This window comes from Lingula anatina, chromosome 8 (genome assembly GCF_051362555.1).
Source record: "Lingula anatina isolate TDL-2025a chromosome 8, LinAna3.0, whole genome shotgun sequence".
NCBI classification, from domain to species: domain Eukaryota; kingdom Metazoa; phylum Brachiopoda; class Lingulata; order Lingulida; family Lingulidae; genus Lingula; species Lingula anatina.
Window position 1 is genome coordinate 15,681,385 of NC_141774.1, and position 23,369 is coordinate 15,704,753.

Here is a 23,369-nt window from a genome sequence, read left to right on the forward strand (position 1 = left end):
CATCAGGGAATGAGGGTATCTTATAACTAGATGGCTTCACTTGTAGACTATGAAGAAGAAAGTGAACTGACAAACAATTTATGAACAGACAGAATGTTAACAAGCCACACTAGTTTTTAAACCGCTAAATGGAAATTCACCAAAATACACCAGGGGCTGACTGGGCACCAGTAATACAACCATAGACACTAGAGGAAGAATCACCCGTAATAAGGGAAATCTCTGTTTACCAATTGGCAGACATAAAGACATGCAATTAAGGCTCAATATGGACTTTGGTTGAAATATGGAATTGCCTAAAGCTCTCGAAATTAAAAACCCCAAAGACTTGGATACTTTAACAAATATTTCTAAAAAGTAAAAAAAAAAAAAAAAAAATATATATATATATATATATATATATATATATATATATATATATATATATATATATATATATATATATAATGCAGCTGTAATATTTTTTCTTACATATTGCCTTTTTGCTTTATTTGTCTTATTATTATTACTTTTAATTTGTATCAGATTTACTTGATTATAATTATTATTTTATTAATTTATATTAGTCATCTTTTATTCATTCACACAATATTTCATTCCAACACCCCACAGGGCCATGTGTCAGGTAAGTGTATACACATAACATGTTTTGAACCTCTATAAATAAAGTTTATTATTATTATTATTATTATTATTATTATTATTAAGATAAACGTGCAAAGAATTCTTTGTCCAAATGGAAATTAACTAACACCAGTCTTGCAACTTTAAAAATAAAAAAGTGATTACTAGATTTATCTTTTCTCTATCTCTCTCTCTCTTTCACACACACACACACACACGCGCGCGCACACACACACACACACACACACGCAAACAATAAATTTAACTAGCGAGCTTCACTGCTGTTAATTTTTCCCCTTATCTTCAGCTGAAAAGGGTCATATGTCTACATCATCATTTTGTGAGTGGGAAATACAGCGCACCAAGTGGTATGAAAATAACTAGTTCTCACACGAAGCCCTATATTGGCAAAATCCCCTAGCCCATCTTATAATACGACTTCCTTGAAGGAAGATGATTCAACATCACTCTCTCCACTACGAGACATCCGAGGAGACACACCCGCTACTTCAAATCCGCAATCAGTGAGCATTCCCTGACTCGTACAGCATCTACTTGATAACACATGTACCACTTATTAGCTGGCAGTGTCAGAGTAAAAAGCGATCAAGGAGCGACTGTGAAGACGTATCAGGATACATACAAGTGGACAATAAGGTAAGTTGTCTACTCCCCTGATCAGGGCGTTATAAGCAATTTTACATGTGTCACTGCTACTTAGACTGTGGCTACTACAAGAATAAGTAACTTTAGCCACTCGGGTTCACTTCAGCGCGTTCAGCAGAATAAACGTGGCGTCGGAATTATTTGCCAAATATGTTCGCTTTGTCACAAGTGCTTGAATGGATAGCGCAGCGGCTTTTACACGTTTGAACGATTTTTATGTACAGACACACATAAAGTCATTACCTGCATCTGTCGTCGCCGTCGTCGTGCACTTTCACCGATAACACGATAAGTGGAAAACCATTTTACTTTTTGGCTTGAAACTTACAGAACTCATGTATATTCATAATACGCCGGTCAAGTTCGAAAATCAGCATGATCGGGCCATTAGTATTTAAGATATGCTGTTTTTTTTTCACTTTTTATGCAACACAGATAGCACAATAAGTGGAAAACCGTTTTACCTTTTGGCTTGAAACTGACAGACCTGATAAATAATTATAATACACAAGTTCGAAAAATCAGCATGATCGGGCCATTTTTATCAAAGTAATGCTGTTTTTATTACAGACACATACGTATATGTACATATAACCGTCACTTGCGTCTGTTGTCGCTGTCGTCGCTGTCGTGCAATTACACCGATAACACGATAAGTAGAAAACCCTTTAACTTTTTTGGCTTGAAACTTACAGAACTGATAAATATTCATTAAACGCGGGTCAAGTTCGAAAAACAGCATTATCAGACCACAAAAGGTGTTGAAAATGGAAATAAACTCATTTCATTACATCTACCTGTATCTCTCGTTTACATTTTGGCATGTCCAACGTGTGACGCTGAATTTCCATGGGCTTTAAGATTTTTGCTAATCACATCTTCTGAATAACCATGTTACCTGCAGCGCATTGTTAAATATTGGTGGTGACTATGCTGAGAAGCATTATGTAATATTGCATCAAATTTGAAGAAACCCCTATTGTAGGCACTGATGCCATAGTGACCATTTAACACTTCTCAAACTTACAGAAAAAAACATAGGACTTAAAAGCTGGAAAACAAGTCTGATTGTTTGATTTTTATGGAAGTTATACAGGTTTGTGTGAAAATTAATTTTTCACCTATTGGCATTTGAAAGGTGTGACTTTGAACCTCAGTGGGCTTGTTTTCTGAATATTCACGATTGTTTTATTTTATCACTAAAATCTGATGGCCATTAGGCTGTTAGGCATTAATTGATATTGCATAAACGTTGCATATTATTTGTTCTTATCTCCACTTTTATGAGTTAAATAATGAAATTTAGTTAACTTCAGTTCATAAAGCACATTGTTTTCTTCGGATTTTGGGTAAATGTAACCCAATTTGTCGACATTGTGTGTCTTCATCTTATGCAAATGTTAGTAAGATATCTATCTGATTGTATGAGTCATGTTTACTGCTGCCGGTGGGAGTAATTGTTCATCTTGAAGTAGGGCTATGTGGTGAGATGGGCTAATCTGATAACAAACCTGACACCTTTCATTAGTTAACAGTCTTGTTGAATCATCTTTTATTGCGTCATCTAGCCGGGAAGGGCATGCTTAGATCTAGGACAAAGACAAAGTACACAAATACAACCCGAATGCATATATATTCACACATCCAAGTCTTGTACATGTACCGGTACCTAACGTTCGACATCGTCAGAGAAGGAAGCGGCGTCTATTTCAGGCTCTGCATCAGAGTTACTGTATCTCTCCGACATGCTGATCTAGCTAGCGGTTTGCCTTCATCATATTCTTACTTTCTGAATCATTAAAAATGTATCCATCATAATCATAGTTTTCCAGTTATTCTAAAACATTCGCACTGCCATACGTCTCTTCCCAAATTGCTCCGCCATTTTGAATTCACCTGTTGACAGCAGTTTTACAAGGTGCGCTAAAATCACGATTTCTGGCGATTAACAACCTCTAACGAGGAACAGTTATGACTGAACTGACAGACAACATACAGCCAGGTGTTTTTAAAGCGTCTTCTTTGAATTTCAGGCAACAATAGAAAAGTTATAACCGAATATGTGCGGTAACCGGTGTAACGTGACAGAGAGTCTCCCATAGCAGAGAGTCCGTTTCCTATTCATTTGTTTAGGTTTTGTTTAGCCTCGCCCTAGATTTTGACCCACTTAGGTCAAACTTATCCTAACCATTACTATAACTATATGGAGGGCGGACTTTCTGTTACACCGACCCTCAGTTTCGTCTTTATGAAATGTTTATTTCTATGTACAGAAACAGATGTGAAAATTCATAAAATGCAGGTTGAGTTCAAAAATCAACATGGTCGGGCCATTTTTATGTACAGACACAGACACAGATGTGTCTGTACATATAGCCGTCACCTGCATCTGTCAATGCCGTCGCCATTGCCGCCGTCGCCGTCGTCGCTGTGCACTTTCACCACCAGTATCACGATATGTGGAAAACCTTTTTACCCTTTAGCTTGAAACTTACAGAAATGACGAATATTTATAATACGCAGGTCGAGTTCGAAGATGAGCATGATCGGGCCATTTTTTTAATAGTTTTGCTGTTTTTTATTTTCCCTATTTTCAGCATGCATGCAACACAGATAACACGATAAGTGGAAAACGGTTTTACTTTTGGGCTTGAAACTAAAATATTTCGGCTTGTGTTTGATCCAACTACCAAGCTAATGAACAATTTTGCTCATATCATTGCAGTTTGTCAGATTCAATCATACACTATGTTCAGAATCTCAGAATGGAGCAAATTGGACATTTTAACTTGTTTTATTGATATTTTGCTATGTCAATTTTCTTAGTCGATCTTATAAAAATGACAGTAAACTGATTATTTTGTTTTATGTTAAAAAGATGTTGAAAATAGAAAGAAAATCATTTCAGTAAAGTTATCTCTTGTTTACATTTTGGCATTTTCAAGGTGTGACTCTGGACTTCCATGAGCTTGAAGACTTTTGCTAGCCACATTTTCTGAATATCCATATTTTTTATGATTAAAAATTGATGGTCAATATGCTGTTAAGCATTATGTAATATTGCATCAAAAATGGTTCAAACCATATTTGGGCACTGCCCCCATTGTGACCATTAAAGGAAAACCATGTCACTTACTCTTCTAAACCTTACAGAAAAGTAACATACGACTAAAATACAGCTTCAAATGTAAAACCTGTGTTATCAGTTAATTTTTGGAAAAATTATAAAGTTTTTTGTTAGAATTAAATTTTTCACATGTCGTCATTTTCAAGGTGTGACTTTGAACTTCAATGGGCTTGGAGACCTTTGCTAGTCACATTTTCTTAATATCCTATTTATTATTAAAATGTGATGGTCTTTATTATCATATGTAATATTGCATGAAAGTTGAAGAAAACCCTATTTTGGAAACTGCTGCCAGTATGACCGTTCAGGAAAAAACATGTTACTTATGATTCTCAAACTTACTGAAAATATTCATAGGACTGAAATGCAGCTTGTGTTTGAAAATCAGTGTAATTGTTTTATGTTTTGGAAGCAATGCAGTTCTTTATAAAATGTTCATTTTCCACAGAGTGATATATGGTGCTACCGGGTATATGGATGGTGGTCAGTATTTAACTGTCCGTTGGGTAATCCCTAGCTAAATTCAGTGCCATTAAGTCATTTGCCTAATTAAGTTTCAAGTGGCCATTAAATGAGATTACATAAAACACACGCGTTGAGATTTCCCTGTAAACTCCCATAGGTTTAGTTCTCTTCCAGATACAGTTAATAAAAGTCTAAATTAACAGTGTCACGTAATTAGGAATCAGTGATAATAATATGTAGGTAAATGCTGTTTAATTGCAAATAAGTTTATAAAAGAAAAATTATCATATGTTATGCATAAATTAATGCTATAGATGAATACTAGTGCCTTATTATCCTAATACTCAATGGGGTTATTCATATCATGTTAATGCATCTAGATTAAACTTTATTGGATTTTTTTCTTTTTGATTTTTTTTTAAATTTTTTAGACCCTGGTATCTTCAAGATGTGACTTTTAACTCCCATCCACCTGAGGCTCTGTGCATTTTCTGTATTTCCACATAAGCAGAAGTATTGGTATTTGTGTCTTTAAACATTATGTAATATTATTATATGCACTGTCATCATTATTTACCTATTGGGATTTTCATTATGTGAATTTGAAGTGTCATGGTTCTGAAACTAATCTTATTGACCATGTTTCCTGTTGTGCATGAATAAATTTTAGTGTTGGTTGACTGTGCTGTTATAAGAATTATTTATTATTGCATTAAAATTGACGAAATGACCTATTCTCTGCATTCTCTGCATCTCTGCATTCTCTGCATGTCCCCCGTCCCCTAAGATGTCGCGCGCCTCTCGTGACACTTGTCTCGAGAGACTAGATAATATCTTAACTTTACAGATAATATTTCAATAAGACATGTAAGAATGTACGGTAGAGCTGGATATAAATAGGACAGGTGGTGGGTAGATTAGGTACTTACGACTTAAGAAATAAGACAGTGGGAATAAAGCTGTTTGGAAATCCACCTCTCTTGTTGCTTACTTCTCCTCGATCGTTGAATATGAAATCGAGCCTTACACAGGCATGTGACGGTGCAGTAAGGTAATTGCAGTGGCCCGTATCGTTTTAATAACATGTAGTAGAGCAAGAGCGTGAATAATAATAAAACAAAGGACATACTCAAAATATATAAATAAATAAATAAATAAATAAATAAACCCGAAAAAAGAAAACTAAAAGTGTCACGGGCAGTTGCAATAATAATAATAATAATAATAATAATAATAATAATAACACCTTCGTTTTTTCTTCAGGTACAAGTCAAGTGGGTCAACATCCCAATGATGTCGATGATATTTTATTATCTTATCTTTGCCATCCTCCTGGGACAGACAGGCGCCTTCGTTGAAATCATCAATGGGACCTCAGTCCGAAGAGTTCCTGGCTTCTTTTCTCCTTTATTTCGAGCGCCACCTACACTGGAGCATTTGTATTTCGTCTCTCAGCTGCCCCCAGAGGCATTTGCCTTCCCGGAACTGCAGAGACAATTGAGCGGTAAGTCAACACGTACAACTACAAGAGGTTTTTTTTTTTTTTTTTTTTTGCTTACCGCAATGCATTTAAGATAATTTTCACTTCCATCTTATGTTTATAACCTTAATATCCGAACTTTCTACCCAAAACTCATTCTTGTAGACATATGCTTAGGCATACATGTACCTACATTGTCACTTTTTTATTCAACTTTTTTAGTTGCACGATCCATGCAATAATAATTAATTTTGTCGTTTTTATTATTATAATAATTAGACAAATTGCGTAAAACATATGAACAAGTACGTTAATGTTATCCTAACATCACATGAAGCATTTTTCTTCAGAGTGCACGTTGGATATGTGCATTGCCGTCGACGCATCGGGCTCTCTCAAAAACGAAGAATCGAACGGAAAGACGGACTCGGAAAACGAAAAGGCATTCGCCACCAACCTCGTTCGCCGTTTGGCAAGCTTCGGTAACGACATCTCCGTCCGATACGCCATCGTGGTGTTCGGGAGAAAAATCCGAACTTGGTTTGATTTCACTGAAAGCCAGAGCACGGATCACATTATCTACAGACTGGAGACCATCCCGGACGCCATGCTGGAGTGTCAGCAACATCTCCTGAACTCCGGCCGCAATGTTGAAAAAGTGGTTTTAGTCTTAACTGACGGATCGGCAACCCCGGATTTAGGTAATATTGTACACTTGTGCAATACATATGTACATAGGCACACAGACACATAAGAGTCAAACGAATGTAAGATATAGCCGGTTTTATACTGTAATATTGTACATAGTTTTACCATAGGTAAATTCAGTTTGACCGTTTTTACTAAAAATCGCGGTACAACCAGTGGCGGATTTAGAGGGGGTGGGGCTGGGGGATCATGACCCCCCCCCCCCCACCCCTTCGGTTTCTGAAAAAAATCTCACTAATATTCTCCTCTTGCAATAAGAATTTTACTAATCAATTTATAGTACTAAACCGTACCGTTCGCCCTCTAAAATACCAACATTTCGAGCCCTTCAGTTGGCCTTAAACCGCGGACCCGCCCCCCCCCCCTCCCTTCAAATAATCCTGGATTTGCCCCTGGGTACAATTATCATGGTATTACTACTGTGTTACAACTACAACTACTACTACTGCTACTACTAATATTATATTTTATATCCTACATTAACAATTGCCAGTGTGTTGCATTGGAATCATTTTATTTAAGGAGCTGTAAGCGTGCCTGAGGCTGCCGAGTCGCTGAAAGCCAATGGGATACGCTCAATCGCTGTCGGAGCAGGGAATATCAATAAGACTGAGCTCCTGGTCATTGCACAGGGCGACCCGAACTCCGTCTTCATCGCAGAGGATACCTCCAGCCTGAACAACTTGGTGGACGACATCGGCGTGTCTTCTTGCGTCAGTAAGTGTCCAATAGATCAGTATTAATCTTGTGCAGCTTAGTTGTAATTCCACGTGCAAAAAGGATAATACAAAATTATGTAAAAGGATGCGAGCCAGGTGTGAACCAGGTGTAAGCATTGTCCAGTTTCTTGACAGTATAGATAGCTCAAAATCTGTCTGAAATGATCAGACCAAACATTTGGCCAGTTTCAGTTTGCTAATTTTTCATTAAAGTCAACATAAAGTGAGTATGAACATCCAGACGGAGGAACATTTTCCACTCACCTGGGTGGGTTCTCCAAAAATTAAGAAAGCCACATTATTTTAAAATTGGTACAGGCTGTAGCTCTAAAGTGTACCGGTAGTTCTAAAAGGGCTTTTACCTGTTGCTAGCCCCCTGCCCGTGGTCCCAGTGGACCCCTTGTGACGCCAGTTGCGGGGGAGGAAAGCAGACAAGAACAAGGAAAGGCTGCTGTCAAGGGTGTTTGGATGAAGTTGACGGCAGAGGGTGTAACACCCAAGCTTGCCCAGGTACGTTATGGTTTGTCTAAATAGACTTAAATCTACATATTGTCAACAGCGTAAGTTATGTATTATTATTATTTTTTTTATTATTTTATTTATTTTTATTTTTATTATTATTTTATTTTTTTTTTTTTTGGGGGGGGGGTCAAATGGGTCAATGTGGTCAAATGGTTTGCACAGCACTGGCTGATCGCGGATTTTGATTAAGATGAGCAGGGTAGACAAGGATAACATTTTCTCCAAATAATGAAGCGATGTAGATGTAAAGCAGAAGACAGGGATAATTTTCACTCTCAAAAAAAGGCTAAAAGAATCAAAAAGATTATACTTTTCACTACATGTACCAACAAATACCAATAAGAAATAGAATGGAATCTAGACAAGGAAAATGTAATTGGAGTTCAGAAAGTGCATAGGTGGTGCCATGCATTGCTGGCACAAACCCTAAGCAGATTTGAAAAATGACAAATTGTAAATTCCACTGTGTCACTTTCCTTCATTAACATTTGAATTTAGAAACTCCCCGCAAAATAAATGTCCAAGGACTTTCAGTAACACGATTATATATTTTCCATTTTTTGTTTTGATATCGACACAGCCAGGATAAAAAAAGCTGCAGGACATGCTCCATGCACCTGCTGTGGTCACTCGTGTCATACCGATAACGGGCGTTGCTACTGCACCGGAGTTCAACCCACTTGCTACTGTGTTGGGTGGTCCCACTGGACCCCCTGTGACGCCAGTTGCGGAAGAGGAACGCAGACGAGAACAAGGAAACGCTGGTGCGAAGGGTGTTTGGATGAAGTTGAAAGAAGGGCGTGTTACACCAAAACTTGCTCAGGTACATTGTGGTTTGCCTAAAGTAGACTTAAATCTACATATTGTCAAAAGCGTAAGTTATGCATTATTATTATTATTTTATTTATTTATTAATTTTTTTTTTTTTTTTTTTTTTGGGGGGGGGGGTCAAATGGTTTTCACAGCACTGGCTGATCGAGGATTTTGATTTGGATGAGTAGGAAAGACAAGGATAACAATTCCCCCTAGATAATAAAGCAAAATATGGGGATAATTTTAAAATTATACAGGTTACATGTAGATAGCTCTCACAAATAAACTAAAACAATCAAAAAGATTATTTTTCAACACCATCATATACCAATAGGAAATCGAATGGAATCTAATCAAGGAAAATGTATTTGGAGTTCAGAAAGTGCAAAGGTGGTGCTATGCATTGCTGGCACAAACCCTAAGCAAATTTGAAAAGAAGACAAATTGTAAGTTCCACTGTGTCACTTTCCTTCATTTACATTTGAATTTAGAAATTGCACGCAAAATAAATGTTCACGGACTTTCAGTAACACGTTTATATTTTTTCATTTTTGTTTTGCTATAGACACAGCCAGGCTACCACAAGGTGGATGGAGTGGTGGAGGGAGTGGTGGAGGGAGTGGTGGAAGGGTAGCTCCAGGGGGTGGTCCAAGGGGTGCTCCATGCATTTGCTGTGGTCACCGGTGTAATACCGATCACGGACGTTGCTACTGCGCCGGAGTTCCACCCCTTTGCTTGTGTTTAGCAGAAGATTGGTGGAGATAAAAGGTGATGTGACAGATTGTTCACAGCAGTAATTTCACAAATACATAGTCAAGGTCTTCTTGTAACACACCAAAATGTTGATTATTGTGCGAACCTTAGACTGCTAAACCGAGTGGGAAATTCTGTAAGTACATTTGGTGAAATTGTTGTGAAAAATTATGAGAGTGAATTTATGGCTTATATAAACAAGGGAAAATGGCACTACAGGAAATTTTAACAACAGATACAATTTGCTCAAAGTTATTAGTTAAAAGAACGAATATATATACGAGATGAACGGGAAGGGAAGGAAGGTGGTAGGAGAAGTAGAGAACCAGGTTTTGCATGTATATGTAGTTAAAAAGATAAGGAACCAGAGCTTGGATCATATCACTCCAGTGTTAAAGGAATTGCATTGGCTGCCAATCAAACAAAGAATTTTATTCAAAGTGTTGTGCATAATTTTTAGAGCTTTTAAAGAAAACACACCTGGTTATATTGCACATCTTATTCAGTCATCTGAACCACGCAGGTTAACAAGAAACTCTTTTGAAAACAATTTTATACTCAATCACTGTGAAATAGACAGAAAATGCAACAAATTCTACGGAGACCGGGCTTTTACTGTTTATGCTCCAAAATTGTGGAACAAATTGCCTTTTAGTATCAGAGCTGAAAGTGACTATAATACTTTTAAAGCCTGTCTTAAAACTCATCTTTTTAAAGAATTTTATGGTTAGTGTTCCTTTAAACCTTTTAGTTGTTTATCATTTATTAAGAGTGAGCTTGGGTTAATTTTAGTAGTATTTTAAAGTTATATCAATAAATTTTCTCTGCTTTCTTTAATTAATTTTATCAGTAAATGTTAAAGTATTTTAGTATTGTTATTTTTAGACTTTTTTAATTATTTGTAAAGTGCATTGAAATGTAAAAAATGGAATGCGCTATATAAGAAATAAATATTATTATTATTATTTATACTGCTATTGTCATATGTGGTGTTTATTTTCATTCAATGTTGTGATATAATCTAATGCAAGCTATATAATGTGTATTCAAATAAGCAAATAGAAAAATTAATATCGTATTGTAAATGTTCGTTTTAATCCAAAAATGCATTATTTTACAGTTTGTATTTTCATTTTTTACTTTGTTTTGTTTTGTTTTGTTTTCAGATTAGCCTCCCGTCGAGAGGAAGCATAACCAGTTGAACATAGAAAAGAAAACTAGTTTCTCACCTAAATGTAAAACTGCATTATTTGGACTTTTTGTGAATATTGAGTTCAACAATAAGTGGTCATAATAAAGATTGCAGCTAATTCCCTGTGTTTACTGCATAGTCAAGGCTCCAATTTTACCACCTTTGTCGTTGGAACTCGTTTGAATGGTTAATACATACATAACACCAATGGATAATGGACTAAAAATTAGAGGCTCTGTCATTTAGTTCATAAACATAAAGGAAAAAGTAAAATTATCAAATTCACTTAATTAGAATTGAATGCATTAACTTCAGTTATAGTAATGGTGGGGTATTTTTGTGCACAGGTTAGTCATATAAATAAATAAATAAATAAATAAATAAATAAATAAATAGCCTACGATACAGTTCCGTTATGAAATTCTAGTGGCCAAAATTCCCTTGACGTCATGAAAATACATGTACATGGAATATTCCAGCCTGTCGTGTGCATTATACAAATTACTATTTTTGATGTTCAATATTTGATCCATATAGCCGATATTCATAATGATAATTTATTAAATTAATTCACTTTATTTTTTAATACAAAAATGCAAGTATGAAAAGATCAATAGACCCCCACAGAGTAATGAATAAATAAATAAATAAATGTTTCATTAAAGGATCAGGAAATTTAAAAGGTTAAACTTAGATTAAAAATAGATCTAAGAATTTGTCACTGTGGGGTTAGATAGTTTTGCTTTAAACTTTTTTATTCTTTTGTAATTCTTAGTCTTGTCAATTCTCGAAATAGATGCCACTTTGAACCCACCCACAGGAAAAAAAGAAAGGCATAAAACAAAGGTATCAAGGCAAGGGTTATTTCTATTAACTTAAGTAATTATTTATACTATCATGTACTACAAATGGTGACACAGATGCTAACCTTATTTTCACAAAATATACATGCACCGTATTCTTGTTTAATAATAATAATAATAATAATAATAATAATAATAATAATAATAATTTTTCAATTCCGTGTGTGTGTGCGTGTGTGTTTGTGAGAGAGAGAAAGAGAGAGAGAGTCTGTGTGTGTGTGTGTGTGACAGAGAGAGTGTGTGTGTGTGTGTGTGTGTGTGTGAGAGAGAGAGAGAGAGAAAGAGAGAGAGAGTCTGTGTGTGTGTGAGAGAGAGAGAGAGAAAGAGAGAGAGAGAGTGTGTGTGTATGTGTGTGTGAGAGATTGTGTGTGTGTGTGTGTGTGAGAGAGAGAGTATATATGTGTTTGTGTGTGTGTGAGAGAGAGAGTATACATGTGTGTGTGTGTGTGTGTGTGTGTGTAAGAGAGAGAGAGAGAGGGAGAGAGAGCTAGAAAGAGAGAGAGAGAGAGAGATGATGCGCATGTGTAAGAGGCTGAGAAGCTACCGGTAGCTATAAATGTTTAAAGCGGAGCTCTAATCGGGTTTTAATAGGTGCATTTTATTACTAAATTAAATGGCGTGAGAGCACAAGGAATCCATCCGGTTCACATTTAATCTGCATATTACTAACATTACATATAAAGCGGTAAAGGTGCTGCAAATAGCTTAGAAATAACCTCACCTCTCTCTACCCATCTTCACCGTGAACTCAATAGCGCAATTAGGGCAAAGTAGAAAGGTATGTAAAGTATAATAATATATGTACATGTGTGTCTTCGGATTCGTGATTTGAAAAGTGATTTACTTGCACAGATGAGTATGGTTGCACCGTTGTTTTCAAGTCGATTGTCCTTATTAAATGCGATGAAACATTTGGGAGACGACAAATGTTGAGGTCATATCCAAGATCGTGCTATCAGTGGTAGTTAATGAAGACATAGTGGAGGGGGTCAGAAAACGTGTCAGTTTGTGTCAGCGACAAGTTCCTAGCTTGGCTTTTTTTTTTTTTTTTTTTTTTTTTTTTTTTTTTTTTTTTTTTTTGGAAACCAGGCTAAAAGCTGATATTGTTTATACTGTATATTTGTCACAGGCCAGATCAAAATCTACTCCTGTTACTAACTGCACGAGGCCAGATCTCAATTGGGATTTTTAAACGGGCTTGAATTCTAGATTGTTCAATGTAAATATTTCCCAAGAATAAATCCTTAAAATTGCTTTTGATTACTTTAAGAGGAAAAACGTACATACATAGAAGGCGCGAAAATGAATGCAGGCTCCCGTGGGTCCCGGCAAATTACCTTTTGTATAAAAAGTGCTATCGTTTAGAAGGAGTGATTGATTTGACAACAACTAATGCGGGGATGGACATTGATCTCACTCATTTACCATCTACGTAACAGATTAAACTTGTATTGAGTCAATAGCTAATCCGGCATGCCGCCATGCGTGTCATACTGCCATTTCATCAAAAAGTGTTTTCTTCTAGCTGGGATTATCAACAATATTTTTTTTCAAAAGTCACATCGCCGCTATTGCTTTATCCAATCAAACATTTTGATTTTTTGCCCCCGCCCCTCCTCTTATGACTTGCTTATCAAGACTGTTCATATGGTCATACAGTACCCGGGGCAACTCTACAGTGTTGTGGCGAAGACTGCTCAAGCTAATACCCACAAGGTGTGAACCGCTTTGGCTCTCATCGTGCTTTATAACGTCAAGGGGGAAGTCAAACGTAATCTCAGAATAAAACAAAATTAAAATAAACACAACTCAAGTCATCTAACTTGGAACGATTTGAACGATTACACTGTATTAATTAAAGCGACCATACTGGAATTGATATAGCACCACGTCAAACCACCTGTAAAGCGCGTTCAGCAGAGTATAAGTGACATCTTCCCTGCTGAATTATTTGCCAAATATGTTCGCTATGTCGTAAGTGCTTGAATGGAATGTGCAGCGGCTTTTACACATTTGCACGGTTTTTAAATTATTCCCTCTTCTTAGGTGCTTGCTTAAACTAAAATCGATCCGCTGTGCTCTTAAACTGCATTGGTGAAGCCAAACTAAATCGCAGCTTAAAAACAAAGTCGTTGTAAAAAGGTAATATATCTAGGATCGCTAAATGTCGGCATCTCAAAGAAGGCCTCATGTGCATCATGAACTATGATAAGACCATGTCCGGGGACTGGCGTTGAGCCGGATGAAATACGTCTCACGGCTCACGGGCTGTGGATCGTAATTGAAGATATATACATTCAGGCCTTCATCCAAACTTTCCCTCTCCGTGACAAGGTAGAACGTTTTCATTTGATTTCAACACGTGTAACGAATCCTCCGTGGCTCCGTGGTAACACCGCTGTCTCGAACGCAGCTAGCCCCTTCTACGTGTTTTCGAATTCTGGACCGTTCTACGTAACTTTTTTATCCAGGAATAATTTCTAAAACTTGCATTTGATTACTACAAGAGGAAAAACGTAAATACGGAGGTTGGGAGCACTCGGAGGTTGGCCGCACTCGCTCCTCGTTATTACCTATCATTGTATGCAATAATACCTTAAAGTAAAATACAACTGCTTGGTTTTTTATGTTATTAAGATGAAATATTGTATCCATTCTTTTTAAAATGTAATATTATTATTATGATTTTTTTTTTTTTTTTTTTGTAAAATTAATGACTTTTTGGCAAATGCTTCCGAGTATTACAAAAAAAAAAAAAAAAAAAAAAAATCAACCTCCCGGGCCGTCCCAATAACTGCTCAAAGAATGAGTATGCATCTTCATGTAGGGTTTCGATTTTACAGCGAAATCTCAACACAGTATTCGATTGATGAGATTTGTCAGGCAAGATTTGTTGGGTCAGCTTCGTCAAGTTTTGTATTCTTTACATTGAATTGAGTTTTCCTAATAAATCTTGACACTATATTATAGTATACAATGAAGAACCATGGCAACGTTAGACTCCTCTAGTGTTTTGTAAGATATCATTTTATAGAGATACAACATTTAATTCCAAGATACCCTTAAGTTTTGACTGCATGAACGTGACAGTCATCTAACTAAAAAAAAAACATGCTTAATAGATGCCTATTATTATATAGAGGAAGACCAAGGTTGGCCAACTGCATTTTGTAACCATGTTGAATAAACAATTTGTAAACCAAATCAAGTACCTAATGAGAATTTTATTTGACTGGCGGAGCATTACCTTTAATCTTGAGTCCCCTATTAAAATAAATAACGTTCATGGTAGCTATTTGATTCAGATAAAGTAGCTCTCATTAAAATACCAAAAACATATGTATTTAGTGTTAAAGAAACACTCACACTGTTCAAAGTACTCTTTTTATCACCTTTTACACTGTTTGAATTTAAATAGCTTTCAAAAAGGATATTCATTTACCAAATCACGAATGCAATTAACCAAAACACGTTCGTTTCCCACCGAAGACAGAAGTAAAAACATCGGTTTACCTATACTTTCATTCAAAATTCATAATAACATTTAAACCCTGGTACCAGTATATAACCGATGCAACCACGTTAACCTTGAGTGAGTGTTGGAAGGCTAAATGCCTAAACTACTGGATACATTCATCTTAACATGTCAATTTGATACCTTCTTGGGCAGAGGCTTTGATATGTGCTTTTCGTACATATTTTAGAAATGGTTTAAAACATCGAATCTAAGCACAGAGGCGGGTGGAGTATTGATTCATGAGCGGGAGAAGTATTTGAGGAATATTAGATTAGGTGGGAAAAGATATTATAATATGTATTATATCCAACTCACAATCTGAATAGGCCTCTTTCAGTCATTCCTCCCACGGTCTTTTCCTTTGTTACAAGATATTTTCTGATTTAGACAGCAATAACAACAACAACAACAACAACAACAATAATAATAATAATAATAATAATAATAATAATAATAATAACATTTCAGTGTTTTCTCCTCAGGTACATGTCAAGAGGACCAACATCGGAATGATGTCGGTGATATTTTATTATCTCATATTTTTCATCCTCCTGGGACAGACGGGCGCCTTCGTTGAAATCATCAATGGGATATCAGTCGGAAGAGCTCCTGGCTTATTTTCTCCTTCATTTCGAGCGCCACCTGCACTAGAGCCTTTGTATTTCGTCTCTCAGCTGCCCCCAGAAGCATTTGCCTTCCCGGAACTGCAGCGACAATTGAGTGGTAAGTCAATACGTAAACGTGCTTCCGTGCCTGTACAACTGCAAGAGATAATTCTATGTGCATACCACACTGCATTTTAAGATTACAAAGTTCACCTACATCTTATGTTTATAACCTTATAATATGGACTTTTTACCCAAAACTTATTCTTGTGGATTTATGCCTTAAAAGGCATACATGTACATGTAACTAAGTTGTCACTTTTTTATTCAACTGTTTAGTTGCACGACCCATACAATAATAGTTATAATGCTTTCGTTTTTATTATTATAATTAGACAATTTGCGTAAAACATATGAACAAGTACGTTAATTTAATCCTTACATCACAAACTTGAATCATTTTCCTTCAGAGTGCACGCTGGATATGTGCATTGCCGTCGACGCATCGGGCTCTCTCAAAAACAAAGAAACCAACGGAAAGACAGGCTGGGAAAACGAGAAGATATTCGCCACCAACCTTGTTCGCCGCGTGGCAAGCTTCGGCGACGACATATCCGTCCGATACGCCAACGTGGTGTTCGGGAGAAAAATCCGAACTTGGTTTGATTTCACTGAAAGCCAGAGCACGGATCACATTATCTACAGACTGGAGACCATGCCCTACCTAGACGGTCAGACGAATATACCGGACGCCATGCTGGAGTGTCAGCAACATCTCCTGAACTCAGGCCGCAATGTTGAAAAAGTGGTTTTAGTGCTGACTGACGGATCAGCAACCCCGGATTTAGGTAATGCTGCACGCTTGTGCAATACATATGCACGTAGGCTCACACATGCATCTATAACAAATACATTTAGAACCTATGAATTTCAAATATGTACTGTACTTACCGAGTTTTACCATTGGTAAATTAAGTTTGACCACTTTACAGAAACCGCGGTACTACTGGTACTACCGTTGTACCACTGCTACTACTACTTAATAATAATAATAATAATAATAATAATGATAATAATAATAATAACCTGTGTGATGTATCAAAATCATATAATTAAAGGAGCTGTAAGCGTACCTGAGGCTGCTGAGTCGCTGAAAGCCAATGGGATACGCTCAATCGCTGTCGGAGCGGGAAATATCAATAAGACAGAGCTCCTAGTCATAGCCCAGGGTGACGTGAACTCCGTCTTCATCGCAGAGGACACCTCCAGCCTAAATAACCTCGTGGACGACATCGGCGTATCCTCTTGCGCGAGTAAGTGCCCGATAGATCAGTATTAATCTTGTGCAGCTTAGTTGTACATGCAAGTGCTAAAAGGGATATACATATATATTAAATTGTGTAAAAGGTTGTAAACCAGGTGTGAAGCAGGTATGAGCAATGACCAGCTTCATGACAGCACTCCAGTTCAAAATTTGTCCGAAATAATCAGACCAACTTTTTGTCAGATTCAGTGTGCTATTTTTCCATTAAAATCAACATAAATAAAGTGTCTGAACATCCAGTCGAAGGGATATTTTCCACTCTCCTGCAAAAGTGTCAAACTTTTATGACGAACGTGGCATACACTCTGTACTGCAGAATCCCCATATATATATATATATATATATATATATATATATTATTATTCTATTTTCAGAACCCAACATTACAACAACGACACCACAGATATCTACGACCACTACTCCTGGTGAGTAACAGATGCATTATATGTTCACATAAATGTATATCTTTACGTTTTTATTGCTCCCTTAAATAAGCTAGTGTGTATTTGCAGTTACTCAAGTTAAAAAGGTGCAAAAGTAAAGACAGGCGAGAGGTTAAATATTCTTATGAAAAAGTGGGCAAGATGTTTTGATGTTAATGTTTTCTGTGCATGTGCGTTGAAAATTTCAGTTTATATATAAATGAAAATTTAAAAGAGATAATGACAGATACCTTGGCAAAATATTCCATTTATAACTTACGTGCTGTTGACGAATATTCTTTTCACATTGACTGGTAGGCCTATACATTGTTGATTCTTTCTGTGTCTGTGTTCTCTGAGAAATCCTAACACGAAATTATACCGTTATATCTAAACGTACTGTCTATCTGTTGCTAGCGCCGTGCCCGTGGTCCCAGTGGACCTCCTGTGACGCCAGTTGCGGGGGAGGAAAGCAAACGAGAACAAGGAAAGGCTGCTGTGAAGGGTGTTTGGATGAAGTTGAAGGGAGAGCGTGTAACACACAAGCTTGCCCAGGTACCGTGTGGTTTGTCTAATGTAGACTTAAATCTGCATATTGTTAATAGCTTATTTTATGTATTTATCTCTTTTTGGGGTGATTGAGGTTGTTGTTTTCAAATGATATGTAAAACACTGGCAGATCAAGATTTTTGCTTAGGATGAGCAGGGTAGACAAGGATAACAAAGTACCCTAGATAATAAAGCAATTTACATGTAAGATGTACAGGTAATGTAAAGCGTGGAGACAGGGAAATGGCCATGGTCTGGTTTCTCTCGGTATACAGTATTCAAAGGAGGGCACAGGAGACTAGGGGACAATTAGATGGTTGGAGGGGGGGGGGGCACGTGCCTGCCGCACCCCCTCTTCCAGCTGTCGCCACTGAAAACTAAGTGAATACTAGAAAAGCATTCATTATCGCATACTTCAACTAAGGCAGTTCATTTCTAGTTATTATGAGCTATTTTTGATTAGTTAATTAATTAACTCAATAACGCACAGTAACCTCCTTGGGGGACCATACAATAATAAAAAATAATAACAATAATGATTATAATAATAATGATGATTATGATTATATTCATTGTTGTTAGGTCCGTGTCAGTGGTCAGATTGGAGTCCTTGTGACATTCCATGTGGAGGTGGCGTGCAAACGAGGACCATGAAAGATTGTTGTGACAAGTGCTTGGCCAGACTGGACGTCCGATCATGTAATACTGGCAGGTGTCCTGGTTAGTATAGTTTGTATATTTCATTTTAGTGTAAAATATTCTTAAGCTTGTATCTTCTATATGACATTCACACCAGCCTGCCGGCGGTATCTTGTAGTAAGAAATAGAATGCGCAAACTCATCTCTTGTTGCAAAATTCAAAATTCAAAGATCACTAGAAAATCACCCATCCTTTTGGGGTGAATTCTCCTTCTTAAATATACCCTACGAACTGCCCAGCCAAGTGATCAGATATTCGATTTCAGTTTCCGTGGATGGCCAGTGGAGCGATTGGTCAGCCTATGGCGCGTGCACGGACAGTTGTGGTGGAGGCTTTCAAATAAGGTCAAGGACATGTAGCAATCCCTCTCAGGCCGGAACAGGCAAGCCGTGCGTGGGACCTGCTGACGACATAAAGGAGTGCAACATTCAACACTGTCCAGGTAAATGTTGTGTCTTGATAATTCTTATATTTTCATTTTTTTCTTTCATTCATTCTTTCTATATATCTTACTTGCTTTCTGTCTTTTTGCCTTTAATTTTTTCTTTTTTTTTTCTAAGTAAGATGTAGTGCATTGTACATGTACAAATTCAGACGGTGTCTCAGATCACATGTCATTGTACATACTCACATAAAGTCAATGATAAACACCAAATATACATTTTGTATCTATATCTATCTCTGGGAACAGAAGAACCGTGGGACGGCTGACGAAAGGCACAGATTCTTTCCCCCTAAAAAGCTTAAAATTATAAGAAATTGCCATTATATGTCTTCAAGTTCTATTTTCTAAATGTTTATCACAGCTTTATGCATCTTAGAAATAAATTTTATAACAGTTTGTTAAATTTGTCTAGTGTGTCATCTTTGCAGCGTCCACTGTGCTGATTAGACTTTTTTTTGCTCTGCTCACATATTTAGTGTTATAAAATTGTACATCCTATGTTTAAATAATAAATACTACTACTACGAAAGGTATTCTGTGCATTTCTAACCCCTGCATCAATTTTTTTTTTAATTTTTTTTTATTTAAAACTTTCAATTAAATAATTTATTCAGGGTGGATAATCGTGTAATATCCAGACCAACCAGCACTGTTCTTTTACCATTTACAGTTCTTGGCCAATGGGGAGACTGGTGTTGCTCATGGTCAGAATGCAGCGCCACCTGTGGAGGAGGTCAGCGCACGCGCACTAGGCAGTGCAGCAACCCAGCCCCAGCCAATGGCGGCGCAGACTGTGTTGGAAGTAGTATTGAAGAGGAGATGTGTAACACACAGCCATGTCCTAGTAAGCATATGATAACTGCAGTTCCATAGATCGCATGAAAATTATCAAACTGTCGCAGCGGTAAATAATACATACTGTTTATAAATTGACTTTACTCAGTATAATATAACAATCGAATATAAATATCAACAAATGCAGTGGTGAAAAAAGATGAAGTAATTTAGAGTGATAACTGTAAGAATGATATAGTTGAGAAAGAAAATCTAGAAAGGTAAAAAAAAGGAAAACTAGAAGAAATTACGGCTACCTGGAAACTAACATACACGGCTTAATTAAAAAAATATATTTGCAAAACCCTCCTACCGCAAGAGTGGCACTCTTTCGACATATCTCAGGGCCAAGTGATCATGAGCGCACGAGCGAAAAGGATTTTGGATGACGACGAACGAAATGCGAGCATACAAAATGCAAAGACGAACGCAATGTAGATGCTTGATACAACGAACCACTAACGCATTCAGAAAATATGCTTCCGCCTGGAAATAGACGAAGATAGACGAATGGAATGCGAAGACAAGACGAACGCAATTAATATGACAATGACGACGCACAACTAATGCATTCAGCTTCCATCTGCCAAAAAAAAAAAAAAAAAAAGATCGAGACACCAAATGACAACGATTGGTTCACTAAGATTGTAGTGCCAGTGTAGTTATATCGTACATGTGCCAGTGTATGTACCTGTAAGATCGTACGCTACACTTCCAAATGAATTATCTAAGCTCCCGGTACTTGTAATGCCCGGCAAACTATATGTAGAGGGGGGCGTTCGACTCGGTTCCTTTTCAAAATGTCTCAAATCTTTGATTAATGTTTAATGGAATTTGTAAACTTGTCTTTGTTTCCTGTGTCACCGAAAGGTTTGAATAAGCCTCTATTTCGGACCAAAGTTTAGACTTCTGCAAAATAATAATAATAATAATAATAATAATAATAATAATAATAATATAGTTATAAAGCATGAACATTATTTTCAGTTGATGGAGGTTGGACTACGTGGACTGGATGGAGCGGGTGTGGGGTGCACACGTGCTATCGTACACGTACCCGCACCTGCACCGCCCCGGCCCCGCAGCATGGCGGGAAACCTTGCCCAGGCCGTGGGACTGAAGTCAAGTACTGCCCACCTGTTTGCTGCCTTGGTAGGGGAGTTTTTATTATTTTATTTTTTTTTCTGTTTTTATACTTTTATATAGTGATTTGACTTACATCGAATTAAAATTCTTTGGAAAACTGGTCACAGTAAAATAAAATGAAAACAATAGAAGGGATGGAGAAAGAAAAGGGAAGAGAGAATTAACATAAAAGAGGAGTAAACAATAAAGAAATGAATAATTGATTAAATTAGATGATAGCAGTATAAAGGGGAAACAGATAACTAAAGTTACCTACTTTTTTGGTATATTCTGTACTATAACAATTTAATAAAGTTATTCGCCTGCTGCCCTGGTTTATAATTAGTTTAAATGGTTAAATTATATATATTCAATTATTATATTCAATGAATTGGACTCTATTTGTTTATGTAGGTCTACTTATATTTACATGTATATGTCTGACTTTTGATAAAACCACCTGTTACATAACAACAAGCCATCTTATAACCAATACAAACAGGTGTGTAAGTTACAATAAATTCCTCTATACATTCTGTAAAGTTATGTATGTATGATATATTTTGTTTGTGATAATATGTCGCTGTTTATTTATTGATTGATTTACTTATTCAAGGTTCGTACCGGTCCAGCTATAACCAGCCATGGCATGGATGTTGAGGGGTAGACAACGAGAATGACTATTAAGGACTCCTTCTCATGGTTTGGGTTAGGATCTCCTCAACCCTCCAAGCAGACACTCAATGACTTATTATCTAGCTTATGGCCACAAAATCACTTTTTTGTTGGTACATGTATCACATACCCACTTAACTGAGTTTTCCTTGAAATAAAGTAATTTTTTTCACTACAAACGTTTCATTGCTCGACTGGCCATTGCACCTGAATTCTATTTTTTTCCATTCAATCAGTTTTTTAGTTCTAGATGATCGACCATTTTGGAATACGGAGAATTTGTAAATATGAATAAAATTTGAATAAATTGCGATGTTTTTATTCTTCATTCCTATGACGCAGAATCCGAGAAAAGCGCTACTGGACAATAAGAGCAACGTGTTTCATTTAGAGGAATGCATGATCCACGTTCGCTTGCCGGTATATTTATCCTTACAAATTTCAAAACAGTTAATATGGTGAAAAATAGCCGTCGTTAATTTTAAAATTTTGTTTTTGAAAACGTTGAGTCATGAAGAAAATGACCATTTTGTCATGTTCCTGGGGTTTCGTTTTAAAGATATTGTAATATATGAAATTGTAGTGAAGGTTGCTGTCCTACAACAGTTGTCCAAGTATGAGATTGCTATTTATATCACCAAGCTTAAATTATTATTTTCACTATAATTATTTTTGAATTTTAAAGATAAGTAACCGTTAAGCCATTTCAACGGCAATTTTCTTCTTAATTTTTGTTGTTAGCTTTATTGGAAATCATCATCGCGTCACATCCAGGTCTCCACTCGGTACCATGGGCAATGACGTTTTATTTGGATTATCAACTAACCCCCTTTACTTTAGTAAGATTTTAAATTACATTTGTAGCCAAGTTAATATTTCACTTTATTAAGATTATCAAATGGCCAATACCCAACAAAGAATGCAAGGTAATATTATCAATCAAAATCGCTCTAGAATCAACCACGTTCATATGGTGCAGATGAGCAAGGAGTAAAGTACTTTTTTTAATAATTTGAAAAGTTGGTCTTACAGAGGCAACTGCGATAAAAATGACTTCCTACTATAAGCGATACATTCGTGGATGTGTTAAGCGTCAATGGCATCAATCCTTGTTTAAAATATCATTAAAATTGCTACTTGAAATTAACGTGAAACTAAAATTTACTGTTAATGAGCACATTGTTCAAGAACACATGTTGCCACACGTTAACAAGTCTCTGCCTTAAGCATTGCATTCAGCT

At 36.6% G+C, this 23,369-nt stretch overlaps 2 protein-coding genes across 9 annotated transcripts; both read left to right on the forward strand.

Annotated features, from left to right (window-relative positions):
• Positions 1 to 1,080: 1,080 nt before the first annotated feature.
• On the forward strand, positions 1,081 to 11,220 carry LOC106176615 (uncharacterized). 5 transcript variants are annotated; one of them, XM_086993933.1, is made up of 9 exons: positions 1,081 to 1,281; positions 5,314 to 5,401; positions 6,146 to 6,386; positions 6,713 to 7,063; positions 7,593 to 7,787; positions 8,162 to 8,299; positions 8,892 to 9,134; positions 9,690 to 9,892; positions 11,044 to 11,220. In XM_086993933.1, the coding sequence occupies exons 3-8, from the start codon at positions 6,173 to 6,175 to the stop codon at positions 9,887 to 9,889; spliced, it is 1,341 nt and encodes a 446-aa protein (XP_086850059.1). In that variant the 5' UTR covers positions 1,081 to 1,281; positions 5,314 to 5,401; positions 6,146 to 6,172; the 3' UTR covers positions 9,890 to 9,892; positions 11,044 to 11,220. The 5 variants fall into 5 exon arrangements, with proteins under 5 accessions (XP_086850059.1, XP_086850060.1, XP_086850058.1 ...); XM_086993934.1 differs by having other exon boundaries at positions 5,314 to 5,395; XM_013559079.2 differs by lacking the exon at positions 5,314 to 5,401 and having other exon boundaries at positions 1,082 to 1,281.
• A 173-nt stretch (positions 11,221 to 11,393) lies between these two features.
• On the forward strand, positions 11,394 to 22,438 carry LOC106176613 (uncharacterized). Of its 4 annotated transcripts, none has more exons than XM_087019480.1 (11): positions 11,394 to 12,710; positions 15,932 to 16,172; positions 16,525 to 16,902; positions 17,173 to 17,367; positions 17,753 to 17,803; positions 18,218 to 18,355; positions 18,932 to 19,069; positions 19,315 to 19,491; positions 20,165 to 20,338; positions 21,316 to 21,480; positions 22,070 to 22,438. In XM_087019480.1, exons 2-11 carry the CDS (start codon positions 15,959 to 15,961, stop codon positions 22,111 to 22,113), a joined length of 1,674 nt encoding a protein of 557 aa, XP_086875606.1. In that variant the 5' UTR covers positions 11,394 to 12,710; positions 15,932 to 15,958; the 3' UTR covers positions 22,114 to 22,438. The 4 variants fall into 4 exon arrangements, with proteins under 4 accessions (XP_086875606.1, XP_086875607.1, XP_086875608.1 ...); XM_087019481.1 differs by having other exon boundaries at positions 11,394 to 11,915; XM_013559077.2 differs by lacking the exon at positions 11,394 to 12,710 and adding an exon at positions 14,748 to 15,724.
• The last annotated feature ends 931 nt before the right edge of the window (positions 22,439 to 23,369 follow it).

What these genes read in the sequence shown, in the direction of transcription:
- LOC106176613 (XM_087019480.1), top strand. Translation starts at nt 15,959, where the DNA reads ATGATGTCGGTGATATTTTATTATCTCATATTTTTCATCCTCCTGGGA. An exon ending in TAATACTGGCAGGTGTCCTG is followed by an intron (nt 19,070 to 19,314) that starts GTTAGTATAGTT and finishes ATTCGATTTCAG; the next exon opens with TTTCCGTGGATGGCCAGTGG. An exon ending in TAACACACAGCCATGTCCTA is followed by an intron (nt 20,339 to 21,315) that starts GTAAGCATATGA and finishes CATTATTTTCAG; the next exon opens with TTGATGGAGGTTGGACTACG.
- LOC106176615 (XM_086993933.1), top strand. Translation starts at nt 6,173, where the DNA reads ATGATGTCGATGATATTTTATTATCTTATCTTTGCCATCCTCCTGGGA. An exon ending in CGGCGTGTCTTCTTGCGTCA is followed by an intron (nt 7,788 to 8,161) that starts GTAAGTGTCCAA and finishes ACCTGTTGCTAG; the next exon opens with CCCCCTGCCCGTGGTCCCAG. An exon ending in TTACACCAAAACTTGCTCAG is followed by an intron (nt 9,135 to 9,689) that starts GTACATTGTGGT and finishes GTTTTGCTATAG; the next exon opens with ACACAGCCAGGCTACCACAA.